The sequence below is a fragment of the Vanellus vanellus genome, assembly GCF_965231255.1.
Source record: "Vanellus vanellus genome assembly, chromosome: Z".
In the NCBI taxonomy this organism is placed as follows: domain Eukaryota; kingdom Metazoa; phylum Chordata; class Aves; order Charadriiformes; family Charadriidae; genus Vanellus; species Vanellus vanellus.
Window position 1 is genome coordinate 71993810 of NC_138908.1, and position 22639 is coordinate 72016448.

The window sequence follows — 22639 nt, forward strand, 5'->3', positions numbered from 1 at the left end:
GAACATAGTCACACATATATGCCTTTAAGCTGAAAATTAGATGTGATTTATCAAAAAGTCAGAATGGTATAAATAATGCATGTCTTGCACAGATGGCTTTTTTTGTAATGTAACAACTAATGGCCTGTAAACACAGTATTCCATGTACAGAACCTCTGCAATGGTCTGGAGTCTCTCTCCTGTATGATAGATGAAGGCCTATTAGGAGGAAAATTTGATATAATGTGTGATGATATGCAGAGATGTCATGGTTTGGGCTGGACTGGCCACTAAATGAACGACAGATGCTCTCTAACTTCTCTGTCTTCGGGGGGGGGAGGGGGGGAGACTCATGGGCTGAAAAGAAACTAAACTACTTTAATGAAATATTAATAATAAAACAAAAAGATAACGTTAATAAGAAAATAATGAAATATACAATATATACAAAACTCTATCAGGCTCCCAGGATAACAATCACATCTCTGGCAGGCAGTGCCAAGGTCCCACACTGGGCTCAGTGATGGATGGGAAATGGATTCCAGATCTGGATCCAGGAAAGCATGGATTGGGATCAACAGCAGACAAACAGACAGAGTACCAGAGTACTCCTGGTTCGTCGTCCATTGAAGAAAGAGCGCTGACCCTTTGATCCCTCAGCTTTATACTGAGCATGAGGCAGATGGGATGGAATAACCTGTGGGTCAGTTTTGGGTCACCTGTCCTCTCCGCTCCTCCCCGCAGGTGGGACCCCACTATGCTTTTATGCTTCCAACCCTCCAACGGGGCAAATAACAAAGTTCTCTGGCCTTGGGGGTTATAGCAGTAAGTATAAGCAGGAGCCTCTCTCCATACCATGCCTTGGTATTAACTACAAACAGCAGGCTGTATCTGCTAGAAGCGGACTGCTCTCTGAAAAATACGCCGTTAATTTCAGAGAGTGATGTTAGTTAGAAGAGACTTAACTGAAAAGTAAAATTACTGAAAGGAAAATTGGTTCTGTTTTACCTCCAACCAGGACAAGAGAGAAAAGCCACGCATCTTTAAGGTGTATAAAGGTAGTTAGGGACGTAAAGTCTGCACTGTCAGGCTTTACTGATGAGCCAAAAAGAAAAAAATATTTACCCGATACCGGAAGCCTGATGCATAAATAAAAACTTAAATGATCTAGATCATAAAGATATATTTGTCCACATCCAGTACGGAAATCCAAGGCAAGATGTTCACTGCTTATGGTAAGAAACCACGTTTTAAAAACAAAACAAATGCAAAACTCTGCATTCAGAAAAGAAAAAGGCTAAGCTAATCCCATAAGATCTCATTAGGCTTTAGTGCCAGATTTTCCTTCAAGATGCAAAACCTTCTCCTTTACTGTGTTTCTCTTTAAATGTTTTAGGATAATGCCAAAGTTCTGACTAACCCACAGTAGCATGGAAGAAACACATCTGCAGGAGTTTCTTCAAAAGGAATTAGAAAAGCAGCATTACCAGCACACATATTCAACACAGTCAGCACACGTTACCCGCCAGAAACTTACCTTTCTGTGATTGTTTCTCTGAGACCACTAGCAACCCCTTTCACCACCGTACTAGCCTTTGGTGTCAGCACTACTTGAGATATAAAAAAGGAGCCCTTCTTTCTTCTTTCGGTGATTGATGCCTGGAGGAACTGAATCAGTTTTTCCGGATCTGTTGTGTTTGCCCAGGGAGCTGGCATCATCTGGCCTGGCCAAAGAAATGGTACCTCAAGAGCCACTGGACTGTGGTAGAATACCAGCACTTGGTGCTCCTTTTCCCACAGGTACTGGAGACTGACTTCGTGGGCAAATATAGCAGGACACATTTTGTTTCCATATGTGTCTTTGAGCATTTGGACAAGCTTTTCATGATGGTATTTCTGCATCCCGTAGAAGTGATTGAAGTCCAAGAAGACCACTTCTTTTGGGTGGTCAGTGAGAAACGCATTGATCTCTTCCAGACCCTCCTTGACTTTGGCACTGAATAAACCATGAGCAAAGTAGAGTTCATTGTCTGGGTCTCTGGGCTTGGTGGAAATTCTAAGATCAAAATACCGTATACCTGCCCCCAGCTGGCTGGTGAAGTTCATGGTCTGTGTAGCCAACCACTTCCTCATCAGCTTTTTAGCCACAGTCCCAAAAACAGACACAAAATTCTGGACCGTCTCTGGCTGTTCAGGCCCAACTGGAGAGGCTTCATCGATGTAGAAGCTAAAGGAGTCATGAGACCCTAAAAACACAACAGAGGAAAACAATTAATATTGTACTCATATATTTAAAGTCATTAGTGATTCCTTCTTTATAAACTTCATCTTCGGACCTGTAGTAACACTCATCAACAGACCCCTGTCCTTTTTCTCAATACACTACATTGGTCCGGCAGTGTTTACCCCACCAGCACCTCACAGGAACTTGAAGGAAAGGTAGTTCCTGTTTCACTGCCTGCCTGGGCGCTTCCTCACTTCACTCTCTTCTAGCTCTTTAGCTCTTACTTATGCCTTTAAGCTCACAGACGTCCGCAGGCTCTGAACATGAAAGCAATCCCACTGTGACTCCAGCAAAGGCAGTCACATAATAAATCCCTAGAGCCAACGAGAAGAGGAGAGACTGGCTCTGCACACTGAATCGTGCACTGTCTGGTTTGCAGAACCAAAGGAAAAACCAAACCAAACCAACAACATCCCACACGCACCTTTACAGCCAGCTGAAATATGAGTTGAAAAATGCCAAGGACATGCAACACTTCTGACCTTTTCTTTATTTCAAGTCTCATCTGGTCATTGAGAAGGTTACTGAATGATGTTTTCCTTCTTAAATTTACCTCTAAAATGCTTAGCTTTCCTTTGCTACACAAATACAACAGATACAGCCAAGGATAGCATTGCACGCCGCTGCCAAAATACAGAAACTCCACTGCATGCCCTTGACAAGAATGAGATGTATTGCTTAACAGGCCTATGTACAGAAGTTATCATTGTCCACAACATAACAAAGTTGAATACAAATACGTAAGACACTTTGCTATGCAAAATTCTCTCTGTCTCAAGGTACGTCCACTAAAAAAAAAAACAAACCACACCATCAAAAAACAAAAAAAACCAACTTATTTTGCTCAGCATTTAGACATTTACATGAAAGCAGATGATAAAGCTAAGGGTATCTGCAAACACACGATCATTCCTCTGTGAGGAAATTTGTCTTGCTTTATGGAGAGATGAGCTGACCCTTGTCTATCACTAGCCCTCTGGCAGCTTGTACAGAAATACTGTCTGGCTGCAGGCAGACCCACGCTTCCACTGTGCCAGCCAGAGGGGATGCTTCTGGTCAGACTCACCGTGGCAAGCAGGTCTGCGCCACAGCCTACGTCACACCGCTTGCGACACTCCTTTAAGGTCAGCAGGACTTGTATTTCTGAAATGGGCTGCAGCACTCAGCCCTCAGAGATCCAAATCTAAATGAGTTCAGAGCACAAGTCATGCCTCCTACTGATGCTTTTGTAGGTGCTTTTCAAAATTACTTTCCAAAGCTCACGTGCTGTGGCAGGTAAGTAAGTGTCGCATTAACAAAATCCTGCTACTCAGTCATTTCTGATGGCGATGCTGTTTTAACTGAACTGGAACAAACCCTATAAACCGAAATGACATCTATAACATTTTCATCTTTAACAATAAATGGAGTCATGACAAATCATCTTAGACTCTAGCTTGGATTTGGCTTTGTTTAATCTGAGAAATGTCTTAAAATTTTGTACACCCCTGCTTTTCACGGTTGTCTCTTTGAACTGCATTTTCCTTTAAGTATTAGATAAATTTTCCATTTTGATAAAGGTTTCTAATGCTAAGAGTTGAAGCGATAGTGTATTCCTTGCAGAACCTGATTAGATCATGGAGTATCTGGTTACACGCTGATATCCCTGGGGACCAGATCTGCATGCAGAATTTTAATGGTAAAACAAATGATTAGAGCAGTGACTTGTGTTTCAACAGTATTACAGGGAAAATCAATGAGATACATTAAATGTTCTGCTCAATGTAACCTGCACTAATCTAGAAATCAAAGTAAATCCAGTCTTGTTTAAAACAAGGCATAGCTACTGGTATTAGCAAGGGATAGATCTTGCAAACCCTCACTTTGTCCATTGAAGTCCCTTTTTTTCAGTAGGATTTTATGTCAGAGTAAGTACGCGTATAAACACGATCAACTGATTGCAGCAGTAGGCTCAAAATTGTATTAAAGTTAATTAAACCATTCGTCCTTTATTGTCTGATCTAGAGCGACTGGCCACCTGAAGTTGCCGAAGAGGTAGCTAAACTTCACCACCACGGCCAATCGGCCAATACGCAACACAGTGCCAATCACAACTTAAAACTATGTAAGTCAAGAGAGGCAGCACAGTTCTCACAGCAGAAACCTAAGGTGAACAACTTGTCAGCAGGTAGCTTTTAGCTACTGGTAATGCAAAATATGGAGAAGAGAGTGCAACTGACGGGAAACACCATAGTTTGAAACAACTGAACATCAAAAGCAGGACAGGTTAGAAAAACATTTTTTCTTAATTAAGGTCTTCATACACATATTTGGGCGTAAAAATGGGGATTCCTACATGGAAGGTCCAGAGAAGAGCAGACAGTGCACTGAGAACCTCCACGTTTTGTAACCCAAACAAGGAAGCCCTATTAAATACTGCAAAAAGAAAATAAGGCTTGACTTGACTTGGTTGATACTGAATGAAGCAGCTACTCTATTCAAGAATATGTAAAGATCTCTCCTGACTGAAAAATGCAGCAAATGTTTTGTCTTTCCACATGTATAAGTAATTCGAACAGGTCGTTTAAATACTTATTTTTATCATGCACTCATATACGTTTCCTTTTGCCTTCATTCTGCTCTGTGATCCTAACCAGCTTACCCTCGTAATGCGGGGAAATTCAAAATCCTTATACTTGGCAAGCAAGTTACAGTATGATCTTTTCCACTGTCATGCCCAAAATCATTGTGTTCCCGGCAATGAGAGAATCCTGTACAAACATACACTTGTTTTTAGCAATCAGGTTTTCTTCTAACCTTGCTTTGGTGCATGGAGACAGTCCCATCCTACTTTGCCATGGGGAAGTGGACTTGCAGGTTCTCTGTACCACCAAATTTCAGCTTCCATGAAGACAGGACACAGGGTACATTCAGAAATACTAATACAATGATGCCTGCAATCTCTGGAAGGTAGCAGTGATTGCACATCAGCTACTGTTACCACTGAAGGGCCGGGGGGGGGTGGGGGGCACACTGACCTGATGTATAGGACACTCTCTACCACAGAGCCTTCACAGTCTGAAACATGGGGAAGCAAAGAGAGGGGAAATGACTCATCCCAAGTCACGCAGGGAGGAGTAAGCTGATATTCCTCTTGTGTGCAGACTTATTTACTCACCAGTTTACTGTGTCTAGCACTTTCTTAAAATATTGCACAGTTTTCCCACTATTTCAACAATACAACATATCGTTGATCTAAGGAGTCAAGGATGAAGGCTCATGGGTCAGGACCACAGTGGTGGCGAACAGGGGTAAAGATGGTGCACATATGCTACAGACGGCCCAGTCAAGAAGAGAAAGTGGACAAAGCCTTCTTTAAACAACTGGAAGAAGCCTCATAATTACAGGGCTTGTCTTCATGGGGAGCTTTGAGACGTTTGCTGGAAGTGCAGAACAGCAGGGCACAGGGAATATGGAGAGCATCAAAGACTTTTTTTTCTACAGGCACTCCTTTTGGTAGACAAGGCACGCTGGTGAACGTGGTATGAATTAAAGATGACACAGTTAGGGACACGAAGGCTGATGGCAGCCTTAGCTACAGTGACTATGAGGTGATATAAGAATTTTAAATACTAAGAAAAGTGAGGAAGGCAAACAGCAGAATGAAGTTCCTGGCTTTCAGCTAACTGGGAAGACGCCAACCAGGCAAGTACACTGTAAGATATGTGAAAAACTGGCTGGACCATCAGGCTCAAAAGGATGTGGCTGAAGGTTCAAAGTCTATTTGCAGCTGATTACAAGCCGCTTCTGTTTAACATCTTTAACAATGACACAAACAACGTGATGGGGAGCACCCTCAGCAAGTTTGCGGGTGAAACCAACTTGGGGGAAGAGGTTAATGTTCTGGAGAGAAAAGCTGGTACTCAGAGAAACTTCAGTGCAGCAGAGAAGCTGGATGATAGGAACCTTAAAAAGTTCAAAGGCAAGATGGACCCAGGACAGACAACCCCATTCAGTAGCATAGCTGGGGACCAACTGGCTAGAAAGCAGCTCTGCAGAGAAAGACTTGTTCACTGGGGCACAAGGAAAAAACAACTTCCCCACAAGACCAGCTAAGCCCTGGAGTGGGAGCCCATCAGGGCTGGACTCTGTACCCCCAATTCTCAGTGCTTGGCTCAACAGCCTCATCTAACTTGGAGTTAGCTCTGCTTTGAGACAGGGATGGACCAGATAATTGTGTCTGCTTATTCTCCCTCCCCCAAGATAAAAGAAAATAGATAAAAAAAAATTGTTTCTTGTCTCTCAACCTTAGAAGCCATTATCAAGAGACACTTAAAATGTCTGCACCAGTCGTGATCCAAAAATGAAAGTGGCCAGTTTCAACCACTAAGCTATTACGTTTTCATGAACTTAGATGTGGCCAAACACTATTTAGATATTCAAGACTAAAATGTGCAGTGTCACTTAGATTGCAAGAAAACAGCTGCTCTTATTTTTACTAGGGAGAACAGTCTCCTGTTTTCTTTACTGAATTCCTGTACTGGGACAATTGGGAATATGTAATCCACTACAGCTCAGCTATGGACATATTTATGGCTTCCCTAGAGGGCTAAACCCCCCATTTAAAAAATAATTGGGCTCAGTGCTGAAAAAAGTCCCTCAGAGAGAGCGTGTTTCAGTTCAGAATCATTTCTTCAGTCCCACAGAGGCACAGCAAAGCTACTATTTTTGGTGGCTAAGCTTTAACATATCATTCATAAAGTGTAGCTGAACTTCGTTCTCCTTCCCCTTGCCTCACTGTTGGCTCTGGACATCCCTCGTAACAGCCTGTTAAAACAGTACCTAAAATAGAGGTGCTGAATCAAACGGCACTGCCCAACACGCTCCTGACAGCAGCAATCACACCCTGAAGATCCACAAGTCACAGAGAAATCCCATACAGATAGAAGTAAAGCTTCACAGTCTTCGGCAGTTTTTACTCTCCTCCCCTTCTCCCACAGATTTCAACTTCTTCTTGTCTCTGCGCTGGTAGTTACCCAACATCTGTTGGAAGTGGAGTCTTTTACTACTGCTTTGAGTGCCATTAAAAACTTTACCTGCTGTTGTCTTCCTGTATTTAGATGACATCCTTTGGTGGCTATTGCTGAAATGTCACATGCCTAACATTTTTGAAAACATCCTTGTCAATGAGGGCTCTACAGTGACTGACAGCAGATCACAACACGTTTCTTGGATGCTGTGGAGAACAGCTAGGACTTCATTCCCCCATCTCAATCTCCATCAGTCGCATGGCATTTCTGCAGCTCCCTAACCTCAAACAGCTCCCGCACTGACCATAAATTAGCCAAGCTTTTCAGGCAAGGCTGCCTGCAGCACCAGCGGGACTGTGCCTACCTTTTGGCCTTCTGAAGGCTTAGGAAGCCAGAGCAGTGGGTGCTCTTCCCAAAGTCCTGGCCAGCCAAACAGCCACATGTTCTTGTAACTTGGTCTCAGCATGGAAATTGGGATTTTAATTAAAAATAAAAAGTCAAACTTTTCTTTACATCAGAGGAATATTTTTTTAATATCTAAGAATATCTGGGGTTTATTCAAGTGAATTTTCTGATCAGTGAGTAAGAAAAAATATTTCATAAGCCTGCATTTATAGATGGTGAGCTAGCCCATGCATAACTCAAATCAAACTGAATCACCCCTTCTCAAGTGGTGAAAACAGAGGAGCTATGTAACTTTTGGTATAAAAAAAAAAAACAAAAAAACCCTGAAGTTTCTATTAAAAAAGACATAAACCAAAATTAAGACTTTTTTTTAAAAAGCCCATTAAACTTGAAATGTCTGTGAGGTAACATGAACACAAATCATTCCACTTTTTAAATCAAATCTTTTTTCCAGGTCATACAGCATAAATGACTTATATCCAGACAGTTAAATCTTGCAAAGTCAACAGTCTTAACCTGTTAAGTAAGCATTTTAATGCTTTCAAGCTGTAACAACAGGATGAATTAACGTTGGTTTTCAATGGGAGATTACCGATAAAGTACAAATCCAGAGCCCAATTCTAAGCACACTTAACTGTTCGAATTATTTTAATTATGTGCATGAACGTCTGCAGGAAAAAGCCCCATTTTGCTTTAGCTTCTTTGAGAATAATAGAATTCCAAATTGCTTTGGAGTTACATTAACACCAGATAAATTGAAGTCATTGAATATCAGGGAGCAAGAAGAGGCAGGCAGTGACAAAAGAGAAAATGTATTCTGGTCGTGTTTGAGAACGTAAGCAAAAAGGGTGACAGGAGTAACAGAGAATGAAGCTGTTAAAGCAAAATTTGTTACATTACTATTAACTATGCAAGAATTTAGGTGCTGCTGCGAACACAGCACAATCACAATTTCCCCATCAGAAATGCACTCCCCAGTCTGCCCACATTCTCTGTGCCAGCCCTATCATCTCCAACAAACTCTTTTCCTCCTCCACTTGTATCCCCTTCTGCCTTGCAGACCTTGGTGCTCACAGAGGAAAAGGAAAGGAAACGTTTACTTCCTTCCTGCCCCATTACTTCGTGGAACTGGTAGCCTCCCCCTCATTCCTCACCTCAGGAGACAAAGGTTGATTTTCCCTTTGCCACCAGCTGAGTCGTGGACTAACCATTGGAATTGCACATAACCATAACTCGGACCTTCGCCCTGTGCCTATGGATACAGCATCAGGAGTCCACGCTATGCTGCTTTATTAGGACTGATATTGCAGGCAAAGTTGTGTGTCACAGTAATCAGTATGCAAACATTTTAGCATGGTTTGGTTGCAAGGATGAGCAGAACTATTTTGTATTAAAAAACACTTCAAAGTCATATTTTGGCAACCTCTGCCAGACATGGTTTCTAATACTACTTCTGCCATAGGTCTAACCCTACATTTCTCAGCCAAGCCATTTCAGCTGGAGCACCTTAATCCACATCAAATGTCACAGCACAACTACAACAGACACACCAACTATTGGATCAATGGACACAGCCTAGAGCTGCACGTGGCAAAATACAAAAAGTTCAAAACCCAGCACAAAGCAACTGCTCTTTGATCAACCTCATAAAGAACATAGAGTTTATCCCTCAGAGAATCACAGAATAGTTGAGTTTGGAAGAGACCTCTGGAGGTCATCTGGTCCAACCCCCCTTTCTCCTGAGTCTAAAGAGAAGTGAAAGAAAGAAAAATGTTTGCACATATTACTGCAAATCTTCGAAGACTGCTCAAAAAGACCTTCCTGAACCTGCACCTTAGCTAGGAATAAAGGGGAACTGGTAGTCCATCAGTCTGGAGATGGCATCCCGTATCTAGTGACCTACTTTCAGACCTGGAATGACTTCTATGCTTTTGTTGTCCCTCTACACAAATAAAATTTTCATGCACAAGAAAGGATTTTAAGCAACTACTTACTCTTGTTCCTCTGGCATTTTCTTATCACCTATGAAATACTCCTGAAGATCATTTTGTTTTGTGCTTTTGAACATGGCTACAATTGCCTCCAAGGGGAGCCTGTGACTGTTGACATTGCCAGGATCGTCCATGACCATGACAAACCACTTTTGGCTTAAGCCGAAGCTTTTACCATTTTAAGCTGTTTTTTAAGAGACAGCTTGTGGGCTATGGCAGTGCCTGTATTGCAGAAGTGTTTCTGGTCACCAGAGTGAGCCAAGATCAGTGCCTCACCTAAGCACTGCTTCTTTCCTACAAGGAAGTCACTTCTAAAATCAAACAGTTTGGAAGGTGGCAAAGGATCTGCTTGGCTTTAAGGCCCAAGATAAGTGGCAATTATCACAGTACGACAGCCAAGCTTGGCTAAAAATCTGATTAGGTTACTGATTATTCAATTCATACTAATACGTTTAGCATACATATATAAGTACCAACATCAAGTCTCTTACACCTCCCTTCTGCAAACGCAAAGACCTGCTCCTGCTGCTCTTAGAACACTACATCAGTTAATTCCATATTTAAAATTCTCAGTACTCTGTTGAAAAGTAAAGAAATAAGAAAAAAAAAAAAAAAAGCTGTAATTGTATTTCTAGCTCTCCCAACAGTGTGAGTACGTTCACAACTATGGACATCACAAGGCCAATCTGCTAAAGAAACTATTCTTTACCAGAAAATTAGCACATACTGCCCTCCTGAGAGCATGTTTCCCCTCTCACTGAGTAACTTCCTTACTGTCCTGTAATTATTTGCGTAGGAGGAGGTGTTATAATGTTTTCAGAGACACTGTGAAGTGTAGATAGCCTCCTACCTCTTCCCAGTCAAACCACCTCCAGACAGATTTCCTTGCAGACTTCATGCAGACAGCACATAGAAGACAGCAGAGTGGAGCAGTGTGCGAATGGCGGGGGCTTTCCAGGAGCCTCAGATTACCGTACGCTAAAAGCTCACCATTAAGTGAGTGAATTATTAGTTTCATCAAATGTAAGTTCTAAACCGGCCAGTCTTTACCCAGACAAATCTAAGATGAACACCACTGGAAACATGAAAAGGGCTCCAAGATCAGGCCATGGTGCAGAGCAGAGCAGGTTAATTCACATGTTTAATTAGCTCAGTGGAGCCTTTGACCAATGCCACAGTGGCAGCAGGACAAGCTCTGGGCTGCACCACTGCTCACAATCTCTCCCCATCTCCACCGCCCCTAGAGCCATCCCCAGCTCTGCCGAGTGTGATAGACTTGTATTGTAAATTTGTTAATCAAACCGGTATGTAAGCTATGCAGCATTACCCTATATGCTAACTGCTGTAAACCAGTAGAGCTGGGAGACTTTGTAACTGCAATATCCTGCTAAATAAACAGGATATGCTAGCCTTGATTGCCTGATAAGGGAATACTTTAGACTTGTAAAAGTATGTATGGTATGCATGCTCTAAATGATAAGATCACGACCTACCAGAAGGCCACGACAGACCCCCTAGCAACAATGCGCGAGACCGCAGAAACCAGTGAAAGCCATGTCAACCCAGAATCTAACCCGGAAGAGACGGGCTATAAGAAGAGGACTCTGGAGTGGGTAAAGTGCGCGCCGTTGGTGGAGTGAGACTCCCGGGCCGACCAGTGCTGTTTTGCTTGCTGCCGCTTGCTAAATAAATACTTCAATTTTTTTTTTAATTGACTCTGTCTCGCATCAATTTGTGGGATCAACTTATAACATCGAGCGCCACCAGATTCCCTGCAGACATCTAAATGCAAACAGCGTGGGGAACATTTTTGCATTATACATGTAGAAGTGGAAATGATCATGCTGTGGACTGAGAGAACCAGTTGGTATGCTGTCCCCACTATTTTTTCCAAACGTGATCTAAACTTCCTGGCTGTACACAGAAGAAAAGGTGCAGGAGGAAGGCAGTAATCTCGCCTGTGCACATACCAAATGCAAAAAAGATCCATGTTGGACATTTATGCACAGCACTGAAAATTTTAAAAGGTGCAAAAGCCTTAAAGCTTTTAAAACCTGCCCTACAATAACCCACTAAAAAAGTTATTTTTATTTCTTCAGTCAAGTGAAACTGTAAACATGACTTCACTGTTGCTTGTGAGCAGAAATTCTTTAATAGAAAAAGGCTCCCTTCACCTATCAGGCTAAAACCCAGCAGGATTCATGGAACAAGAACTTCAACTCAAACTTATGAAAATTAGGAAATCAGCCCTTATTTCTGACACATTAAGAGTAACTACCATTTTTTAAAAAGAATCTTTACATCAGGATTGACCAAGCACCTAAAACATACAGTTTAAGATCATCAGACATTACAATTTCAACAGCAGACCAGACATACCACTACGGCTTGCATGATGCAGGTCAAGTGCTGTGATGGGCAGGCTGCCAGGGCCTTCTTATTCATGAGTTTAACTGCATTTATGAAGACTGAATAGCAGATTCTATATCACATTAGTAAGCATCACATACAACCTTGTATTTTATGGGCGACTATAACCTGAAGACAAATTAGATATCTAATCACTTGGAAATAAAATCCTTGGGGTCAGAGCTGTAGCTACTGTCAATCACCAGCACTCCATAAATGACAATTCTTTCAAGTTTTTGCTTTTTTGGGAACACTGCAAACAAATCTACTATGCTATTTTTTCTTTTTGCTCTCCAAGCAAACTGCTGCATGTTCACATGCATCAGAGATCTCTATCAGATCTGACATTTTAGTTAAACACTAGTCTCAGAAGTACCGTATTAGCTATTTTTCTTCTTAATTCAGGGACTAGCATACAAGAATATGCACATTTCAGGGAGGAAAAAATAGCAAGAAGTATATCTGATTCTAAGCATAAAATTAATGTGCCAGGAATAGTTTGGGGCGTATTTTATTCCAGCACCAGCTCAGTCTGGCTGCGTATGTCATCAGCATCCAAGTCATATCTCCTGGGGCAATCAGCAGCACTTGAATCGTGAGCCAATAGCTTTGGGACTAGTGAGAAGCTGTGATGGCCCCAGGCAGCTCTGCTGAGCATGCGAAATGGCATCTCCCCACTGTGTGTGCCTTCCAACCGTAATTCTTGTTCATAACCCTAATGCTACCATTGACAGGACAGCCTTGAAAGGTGGTATGCAACTGAGGAGGCTTATAAAAAGGAGAGCAGGTCGTTGATCTGTTCATATCTCTTCCTCTCCATGCACACATAAAGCACTACTTATTATGTATAGCCACAAGTAATTCAGTGTTCACACTCTAAAATAGGATCAAATCAGACAACCTCTGCTTCTTGTGCTTTTATTTATTCGATTTCTTCTCATGGAAAATGTTCTTTAATACACTTGGTAACAAGAGAAAATTCCCTTGAAATAATTGCTTCTGATTACACAGATCTCTTGCCACTTACTGCATCTTTTCGGCAACACAGAACATGTTGGATACTTAATTTTGCATTTCCACCCTCTCTTGCCTCTCCTCTCTCCTTTGATCTACATGTTTTCTTCTCTGGCGTATATACTACAGTCCTTTCTTAACTCACAGCTGAATTGATGCACATATTAGCATCAGTATAGTTCTTATTTGTGCTCTCCCTTCTCTCAAAAAAACAACAAAAAACAACAAACAAAAACAACAGTGCAGTATTTTCTATTGAATCTGAACATCACTACTGAACAGTTCCAGTGATCTTGTAGCTGACAGAAATTACTTACACAGCATATGCGGTTTCTGCATCTTTACCCACTGTTTTAAGGAAAACCAGGAGGTGTGGCTGGATAAAATGAGATTGCATTGCAAAGCCAGTGGAAGAATGATGCCTTAAACCAGGTTTTCTATTACTTTTAAGATCTCTACAAGAAAGCCACTGCCATCTGAGATAGATCTCCGCAAGAACTTCAAAAGGCAACATTTTTCAGTGGTTTGCACAAGCATCAAACTCTGCTGCAAGGACACCCGCAACACAGAGGATAAGGACTCCTCCTGCACTCTAATGAGCGTACCGACAGTCAGTTTATCAGCACTCCAGGATGGGCTGTCCTAGGGACAATATTGACAGAGTTTTCTACTACCATGGTAGAAATACAGGCTAGATTCCTTTCATTTTCTCACCGAGCTTGAAAAACTGGGGCAAATCTGAGCGGTTCATTGGATTCTTCTGGGAGAAAGCTGGGAAAGCAGGTGGGACAAATATGATTCCTTTTTCTGAGTTAGTTCGCAAAGGCTATCAGCGACAAACGCTTTTAAAAGATCACATTTAATAAGCTGTCCATATAAACTTAGCTGACTGACCACGCCAAGGCTGAGAGATAACAAAAGGATGTAAAATACTGCAAAGAAAGTGGAGGAAGAGGGAAGCACATAAGGTGTTGTATTGTGACCATTCCCCTCCCCTTGCTCTGCACCTTTTCTTATCCTTTAGGTGCCTCCAATCTTCACGTTGTTCTGCTTTTGTGTATTGCCTGGCACATTTGACCAACTGCTACAAACAAAATAACTCCCTTCGCCACTGCGCTGAATGCAAGACGTCTCCTGAGACGAGGTGCTTGAGAAGTCTCTCTCATACAAGGTCTCCTCAACGATAAGCAAAGACACTGTAATGTTTGACTTCATGTTCACTAGAGGGAAATAATGAAATATTTTCCCTCAGGCCCCGAGATGCAAATGGAAAACAATATGTCATATTTGCCAAAGTATTTTTTTCCTGCAAATGCCAGAAAAACAGCCCTAAGCACTTGAAGTCACCAGCCACACACATACAAACGGAGCATCCCTTCAGCCCAGGGGATCCCCCACAGTCAGTTTGCTTTGCTGGAACTTAACAGGGTGCAAGAGCACGGGCAACTGGAGCAGCGTCACCGTGGGGAAACACATGGGCTCATTCACCTGGCCATAAGCATAACCTCTCCACAGTGCGGTAACTTGGCCTTCTCAAGGCCAGAGGTCTGCAAATACAGCACAGCTCTGCTTTACTACAGACAACCACTGCTTTACAACATGACTCCCTGGGAAAGTACTACAGAGGAAAATGCCTTTCTAGGAGGCCTCACCATCTCCTCCACACAATCAGTATTTGACCTTTACATCCAACTGCAGAACAAGGAAAATAACCTCATTCAAAGATTTTGCATGTGATGGTTCAAGACGGTTGTGGCTTTCGTAAGACATTGGCTGCAAGGTATCATGGATCATAAGATGACAACAGGCCCTCAGCTTGCTGGCACCCAGAATCTGTGGCAGGTGTCAGGGCATGTCTTCCTCACAGTCAATGGTGCCCTCGCATCTTTCACCACCTTCTCATGGAAGATCTCCACAGTTGCATGCAGCTACTGTAAACTATCCTTTCTAGGAGCATGTACAAAAGATAAAAATGTGACTGGCTGCACACTGAGTGAAGAAAAGCAACTACGCCACCTGTAAAACACTAGATCAATGCCAGAAAAAGGCTTCTTGCAGTGAGACACCAAGACTAGAAGGCAATGAACGAAGAGGCTTTATAGAGGGGAACAGTGGAAAGATACACCCAGTTGGAAAAGGAGAATCCAGAGAACAAGTTCAAATAAAACTGTTTATTTGGTCACCACTGAACGGAAACATAAAAAAAGATGAGCTGCATTTTCACTCCTTGACTGTGAGGTGTGGATAGACAGGAAACCTCTGCAACCAAACAGGGAGGTTTAAAAATAAATCCTACGCAAGCTGGGTGTAAGTATGTTTGCAGGCCAGTATGGTTCAGGCAAGCATTGTCAGAGCAGCCACGATGCGATGAGGCAACACCCCTTTCTGCCAGGGGCTACATCTTAGCAGAGGTTTAAGAGCCCTTCAGACAGAGATATGGGATAATCTGCCACTCCCTCTTCCCCACAGGTCCACAACCTGACTTCTGAATAAGGTTAAACCCTAAAATATGAGGCTTAATGATACCCATTCCAAAGTTTTTGTGCTGCTACTTATAACTCTGAATAATCTTCCTATCCACACAAGTGACTAATTTCATTTTTTACCTTAAAGACCAAGAGATACCACAAAAGAACAGAAAAGAAAACACAGCAAAACACCAAGGATTAAATAAAGGTTTCAATCTCAACCAATAGGCAGGAAATGGGACTCACTTAGATGCTACTTTAGCTGGTAGATCAAATAAAAAAAAAAACACACTGTATTACAGGTAAACATTACAAGTGCTGCTGTTGGAACAGTCTTGGCTAGGATGGCAAAATGCATCTACAAGCCACATCATCTGGTGCACGTTCTCTCTGGTCCAGGAACATAAAATGACTAATAATTTCATTTCGTAAACTGAACAGCGACAAGTGAAGACAGACAGAACAGTGAGGATTCAAACTGTGATGCCTGCCTTTTACTCGTCTCTTCCACCATCACTGAACAGGCAATTTAAAGCCCCGCACGATTGACCAACCTAGAGTCCCGTCAAACACACTGTGCCTAGCAATCCAATTTCAGTCCAGTTCTTGCATTATTTGTTGCTGACAGTATCCCTGCTTGATTCAACACCACAATCAAATGAGACACTATACAATACAGAGGACTATAAGAAATGAATGAAAGAAGTTATAAAATTGCAGTATTCCATTCCTTAAATTTTCAGCCTACAGCCCACACCAGATTCCCAGCTGGTATTTATCAGTATAGCTCTAATGACCCATTAGGCCAATTTAGACTGCTGCAGATCTGGCTGTTAGTGTTTACCATTTAGCATTAAGAAGTCAATGAAAAAGCACAGGCAGTACTATTGATTAACTGAATGAACTGCTGATCTGCACTTTTTCTAGGCTCAGGATACATCTAATTTCCACTGGCTATGTTCATGTTTTTAAAAACAATAATTAGTGTAGCTGTTTCATACTAACACTACATAAATACAACATTTCATGGTAATATCCTAACATGTAATTGGATACTATCTTCATACTCCCTCTAACTCATTTCAGCTGCTTTCATCCCCCTAGTTCAAAAGTTAACTTTGATACAGTAAAGCTTACAAATTAGTAAATGTATTTTAAGGACCTTTCAAAGCATCTGAACATGGAATGTTTTCAGTTTTGGATGTGCCCAAAAAAGCCACGTTTTTTCTGAACATCACGGCAATGACTGCAGTCCACTTAGACTGACTGTATTTTGGTTTTAACGTGACACTCCCTCAGCTTAGATGTCAAACTATTGTTATCTGCAATAATCCCACAGCTGGTGATACTGGTAAAGCTGACGACATTGGTAAAGCTGACACAGTGCAGTGATAATGCCAGCGCAAATTCTTTCATGCTTCCTTGGATTTCTCTAATAACTCGTGTGTCACCCTTTTCTTCTGGGTAGAGATTGCCCTTTTTACTCAGGCAAGAATATCACAGACCAAACTGCATTAACATCCCCTTCCCCTCCACTCTCTAGCTCTATGCCATCCTGAGTATTTATTATTTCAAGACATTTGCAAGGATTTGTTGAGGACGGCCCATTTCTGAGCCAGTTGTGAGAGGATGTGAGTGGCTTGTGTGAAAGGAGACCCTTTGCTTTAAAGGGTAATTCTTTACCTTGTGATTCTTATGTAATTCTTTAATATGGCACTGGCAGACAGCATCTCAGTTCGACAGTCCCAATCCACCGCTGAACACAGTGGCAGCTGTTCCATACTGCTATTTATTGCCATTTTTCAAGGAGACTGTCAAAGCAGAGTCTTTATCACACAGTGTCTTTTTTTTTTTCCTCTCTGCCTTTCTTCCAGTTATAGACATATACATTAATTCAGGAATTTGACAAATTTTGAGTAACAGGTATTTCAAAAAATAAAATCCTTGTTACTTCTTTTAGGAGCAGCTGTACTGGGAAAAAAAACAATCCAGCAAGCAACTTGCAATTATCTAAAAGTGGATTGAGTTGGATAGAGACATAGGTCTTCATATTTAACTTCATTTAAAAAGCTTTTTCACAACCTTAACATCTTTGTTGGATGCAGAACTGCACTCATGCCGGGACATCACTGAAGCTGTGGAGCACATGGAGCCAAAGCTCCTGGGACCCCCCCATCCCTCCAACACACGGCTGTGACCCAGAGCGCAGTGTGGAAGATAAATTCAGCGCTTAGCTTTGGTGGAAATCTCTTCATCGCTCGATTGTCATTTCTGCAAAACAGAGGATATTAACATACTTTCTCTCATTAAAAGTCTCCTGGTAGGAATTAGGCATTGCTGAATTTTTAGTTGAGGCAGTACCTGGTGCAAGCAAACAGTCAACGGCTTAACAATACCCTTGTTAATGCCTGTCATGGGCCACAAGGATACCACTGTCACCCACAAGAGCCACCGTGCCGCGCTGCTGCCCTCCACCCCGCAACCCTGCGTACCACAGGCAGCCCCTCGGCGCTGCTGACAGTTCAGCGTGCCGAACACGGCCACGACGGCAGCTGCAGAGCCTGCATGTATTTCATCCTCAAGAGGCACACGGTGCTACAGATGGTGCTGCAGCAAGGAGGACATTGTCCTCCCCTCCCACCCCGGTAGCATTGTCACTGATCGGACAGATCCTATGTACAACACAAGAGGTGTTTTTGAAGAAGTTCATTTTCATGCTGTGCGCACAACTGTAAAGTATTTGCCCTTGCATACACTGAAAACATTCAATATTTTAAAAAGAAAGCACCAAAATAATTGGATGGCAGATTATTTTGTACCTATGACAAACACCTAGTGCATAATCTTTTGTTACTAGCAACAGCCCTGACATATAAACAAAGAATAAATACCTCTTATCAGAGGGCATGTTTTGAAATCTAAACATATTCATCAAAAATTAAAATTTGCAGGAAGCTCCTAAATCTATTCCCGCAACTGGCAATCAGCCATTTCGTACATTATGTTACTGACATACTTTAATTAGCTCTAATTCACACATTATAATCACTGTCTAGAAAATTTGCAATGCACTTGTTATGAAGCAGTTTTGCATCTTTATCAACACACAGTTACTTTAATCTTACAGAAGTCACTAACGCAACAAAAAAGATCTCTTTTCGCATCATGAATTACGACATACCTGTCTTCCAATTAAGTACTCTGATTTTTTGAAAGTCACTTGCAAACTAATAGCTAGAAGTATTAAAAGCTCTCTTCATTGAACACAATAAAGAAAAGAGGAAGCAATCATTCCTTTGCTATAGGGACTAGTATTTTTTTAAATACTTTCCAACAGGATACAGAAACGAATCTTCTTCAGGTTTGGTTTTTTTTTTTTTAAACCCTCTGAGCATACACTTCTGTCTTTCTGTTCCCAAAGACCTTGGAAATTCTGCCTCGCAGCAGTCTGTCTATGGCTGGGAGTCAGTGACATCTAGGCTCTTCCAAGCAAGACAGTTGTAAGCCTGGCAGTGCTTAACTACAACATGCAGTATCATTGCTATTGAAGAAGCAGGAATTTGAAATTGAAGTGAAAGATTTCTACCATTTATACCAGTGACGTAGCTGTTGGTGTTACTAAAGTTCAGATCTCATTACTATACAGTTATTCAACATCCACAGTTGATTTCCGAGCATTGTTCCAGGCCGGTTTAATGCAGCCCAGTTACCAAGTGCGGAGTTTTATGGGTTTGATGGATCTGCTAGATGAACCATAATTCCCCCTAAGCAGGAAGAATAAAAAGCAAACCTGGTGCAGGTGATTGAAAGCCAAAGGAATAATCAGCACAAAACCTTGAGAAGAAAAGCTTTTGAATTGCAAGCTATTTTGTCTGAGCAGAGACTGGCAATACAATGGTTTCTTTATTTGCTGCAATGCACTTCAAGCACAGGTACTTCTCACTCCTGGTGCTTAGCTGTCCAAAAAAAAATAATGCCAGAACTGCACCTGATCCCCAAGCAAAAGATAGATTCCGCCTTTTGCCGTATTTCACTAACATACCTCTCCCTGTGCAGAGGTACAAATCCACATTAAACACCAATTGTTCCTTTTTTCCAGAAGTCAGCCCCTTTGAAGAAGTCCAGAAACAAGATAGTCGTTTATTTGCATACAAAAAGCCAGATTTAATGGCACTGATTGATTCTCACCAGCCAAGCATCAACAGAGGCATGCAAGGGCATTGCACTCTGGACAGTAAATGAAGCATTCAAGGATGATGAGGCAAGTGCGGATGCAGGTGCCAGGCATGGGTTTGACTTACGATGCCACACATAAACGGCCCATAAAAAGGAATAGGAGACAGACGGCAACCAATCTGCGCTGCAATCCATCCCTGTCCACTGCATGCTCTATTTAGTGGTTCCGCACAGGCACGTCACCCAAAAGGCGTGCTCATCCTGCGTGGCAAGAGCAGCTGCAACGGAGGCAGAATCTGCCCCTCAGTGTAGGAGGAAAATGAATACTGAGCAGAGCAGCAGTCCCCACCCTCATGCCACCAGTTAACAGTTTTGCCGGTATGTGACCTTTTGTTTGCCATCAAATCATCTCCCTGGCAGTCAAATCATATGTTTGTCTATTCATCAGATCCTCTGAACATTCAAACCACCTGTTCACACACACAAAGGCTGTTTGGATCCTTCCTGCCCTCTATTGTGGCAGCTCAATAACTAAGACAGGGAGCTCCCAGCTGGGTATGAGCAGTGGAGAAACACTGCACAGCCAGAGGGGAAAGAGATGTCAGCAGAGCACACTTATATAGGGAGAAAATTAGAGTCTGGAAACTCAGCGACAAGTCATCCTTTTTCTTGTGCGTGTCATAAAAGAAAGATGCTCAGAATAATTACTACAATAGCAATGTTAAAATGTTAATTTGTACAGTACTCTGTGGAGCATGCAGTTCTGATTGACATTTTGGCTGGAAAAGGAACCTTGCTTAGTGATTTCTGTTTGCTGAATTAAAGCACTAATAGAGGCAGTTTGATAAAAATGATGTCACCCTATTTGAAACAAAGCCAAAGGAAAGAATTTTTTTAATGATATTTCGACCTAGAGATTTCCAGGATCTCAGTATGGGTAGATTTGAATCCTCAGCATTAAAAAATAATAATTATGGGAAATCTCTCAAAAATTCCAGCATCAAAACTGTCCCCAGCTGAATGCATGCTGGTTGCAGATGGAGCAACACATTGGTATTTAATTTCATCACACAGATGAACATCCACTTTGTTGGTCCATGTTGTAACACCCCAACCACCTCACCCAATTGTAGCTGCTAAAATTAAGCCTCTCATCTAAACTGGTCCGGTCATCTAAATTCCTGTGGAGATAAGAGAGAAAGAGAGGGTCCTCCGGTGTGTACTTACCTTGTCCAGATATAAGTGTCTAATGTAAGTTAGGGTAATTCACCAGTGGAGGTGATTCTTCTTCTCCATTCCTTAAATGAGACGAACAGCTCACTTCAGGCAGCTAAAATTAGGTGAGATGAATCCCAGCATACACACCTCTGCTGTTAATGAACACATCTTTAAGGAGAGGGAAATATTATCCCTGTATTACTAAGGGCAAGTTAGGGTCTTGAGAGGCTGGAAATTGTACCTTAAAAGAATTTAAAGTCCATCTACATGGAATTTGGAAGTTTAAAGTCTAAAAGTATGACCCTGAAACCCCTCTGTGGCAGACAGGCAAAGAGTAGAAAGTCTTCCTTCTTACTACAGCATTTCCCAAGCAATGAGAGCTGCCCAGAAATAAGTCAGTCTCATGGATGAGCAGCTCACTGACCAAATGGCACATAATCCCTATTTGGATGCACAAACTTAAAAGTGTACTTGCTCTAAATCCCTATTTAGGAACTAAGCTGTGAGCCCGCACAAGAGAGCATCAGAAAGACCTGAAGGTGCTCAGTAACTCCAGACATCAGACCACATGGTCCAGAGAAAGGAGTGTGTTTAAGGGATAAGGGGTGTGTGTTGTGGGGGGGTGAAAACAGTCGAGAGTGCAAGACATCTGCAAAATCCAGGCCCACAATACTTCAAATTGAGCACCAGAAATGTTCAGTTTGGTTTGGTTTTGTTGCTTTTTTTTGTTTTGTCGTTTTTTTTTTTTTTTAATTTTTAAACATACTCTCCCATATTCAGCAACAGCTCCATTTCTTTTCTGTCTCACTAAGGTACAATTATAGCAGCGACATCTGTATTGGGATAGCTTGAAGAAGTCCTCACTAAGGAGCATGGATGCCTTGCTCAAGATACAAGTTGGAGAAACTTGAAGAGACATCACAGGCAGCCTGTATCTCTGCAAGAATCTAACCGTCTAAGGATAAAAAGAAATGCATGAAGTAGAAATAAAAATCAAAAGAGGGCAGCTGAAAGAAACACCAAGATAATAACAAACAGCTTAAAAACAGGTCACAGCTCATCAATTGCTTGCTAAGTGCTTCATGCTTTTACATCGCAATACAGCTCAATTTTAGAGAAAGACTGGAACAAAACTCCCATTCTGAAATAATGTTTCTCCCCCACAGAAATGCAGAAAAAAAACATAAGAGAAAAGGTGATGGTCCTTGTGGGAAATGCTGACTCAAGTCCAAGAGAGGGGGCCATTACAACAGGAAAGTGGGCAAGAACCAACCCTCCACGGCTCCCAGGACTCACCGGCTGGGCTGAGGCAAGCCGGGCTCTGAAACCAGGGGTGAGCACCCGGTGTTTGATGTGATGGGCAGGGAGGAGTGGACAAGGACAAAAGGAGCCTGCACGACCGCTCCCGCTGTTCCGAGTCCAGCAGAAACCCCCGTGGGGAAGTTCTGTTTGTGTGTTTGCTCTACAGGAGCGGAGCAGCGAGGAAGGTACAAAGCCCCACAGAGGCCACAGAGAACCACCACAAACCCTACCTGAGCGCCCTCTGTAGGCCACAAGACAGACATCCTGTGGGGAGAAACTGCACCCCAAAACACTTCGTGTTGGACAAACTAAAATTACACAAGCCATCTTGGTATTTGTCTCCCCACAACATGAGAACAATGCCCAGATGGTCAGTCCTTGGCG

At 42.2% G+C, this 22639-nt stretch overlaps 1 protein-coding gene across 1 annotated transcript in view; it reads right to left on the bottom strand.

Moving 5' to 3' along the window:
* The window catches only part of PLCXD3 (phosphatidylinositol specific phospholipase C X domain containing 3), a gene marked incomplete at its 5' end in the record, with an annotated part of 83192 nt that overhangs the window by 22787 nt on the left and 37766 nt on the right, over nucleotides 1-22639 (bottom strand). The window contains one exon of the mRNA XM_082497539.1: nucleotides 1517-2225. Within this exon, the coding sequence (XP_082353665.1) occupies nucleotides 1517-2225 (709 nt within the window). The remainder of the gene's footprint in view (nucleotides 1-1516; nucleotides 2226-22639) is intronic.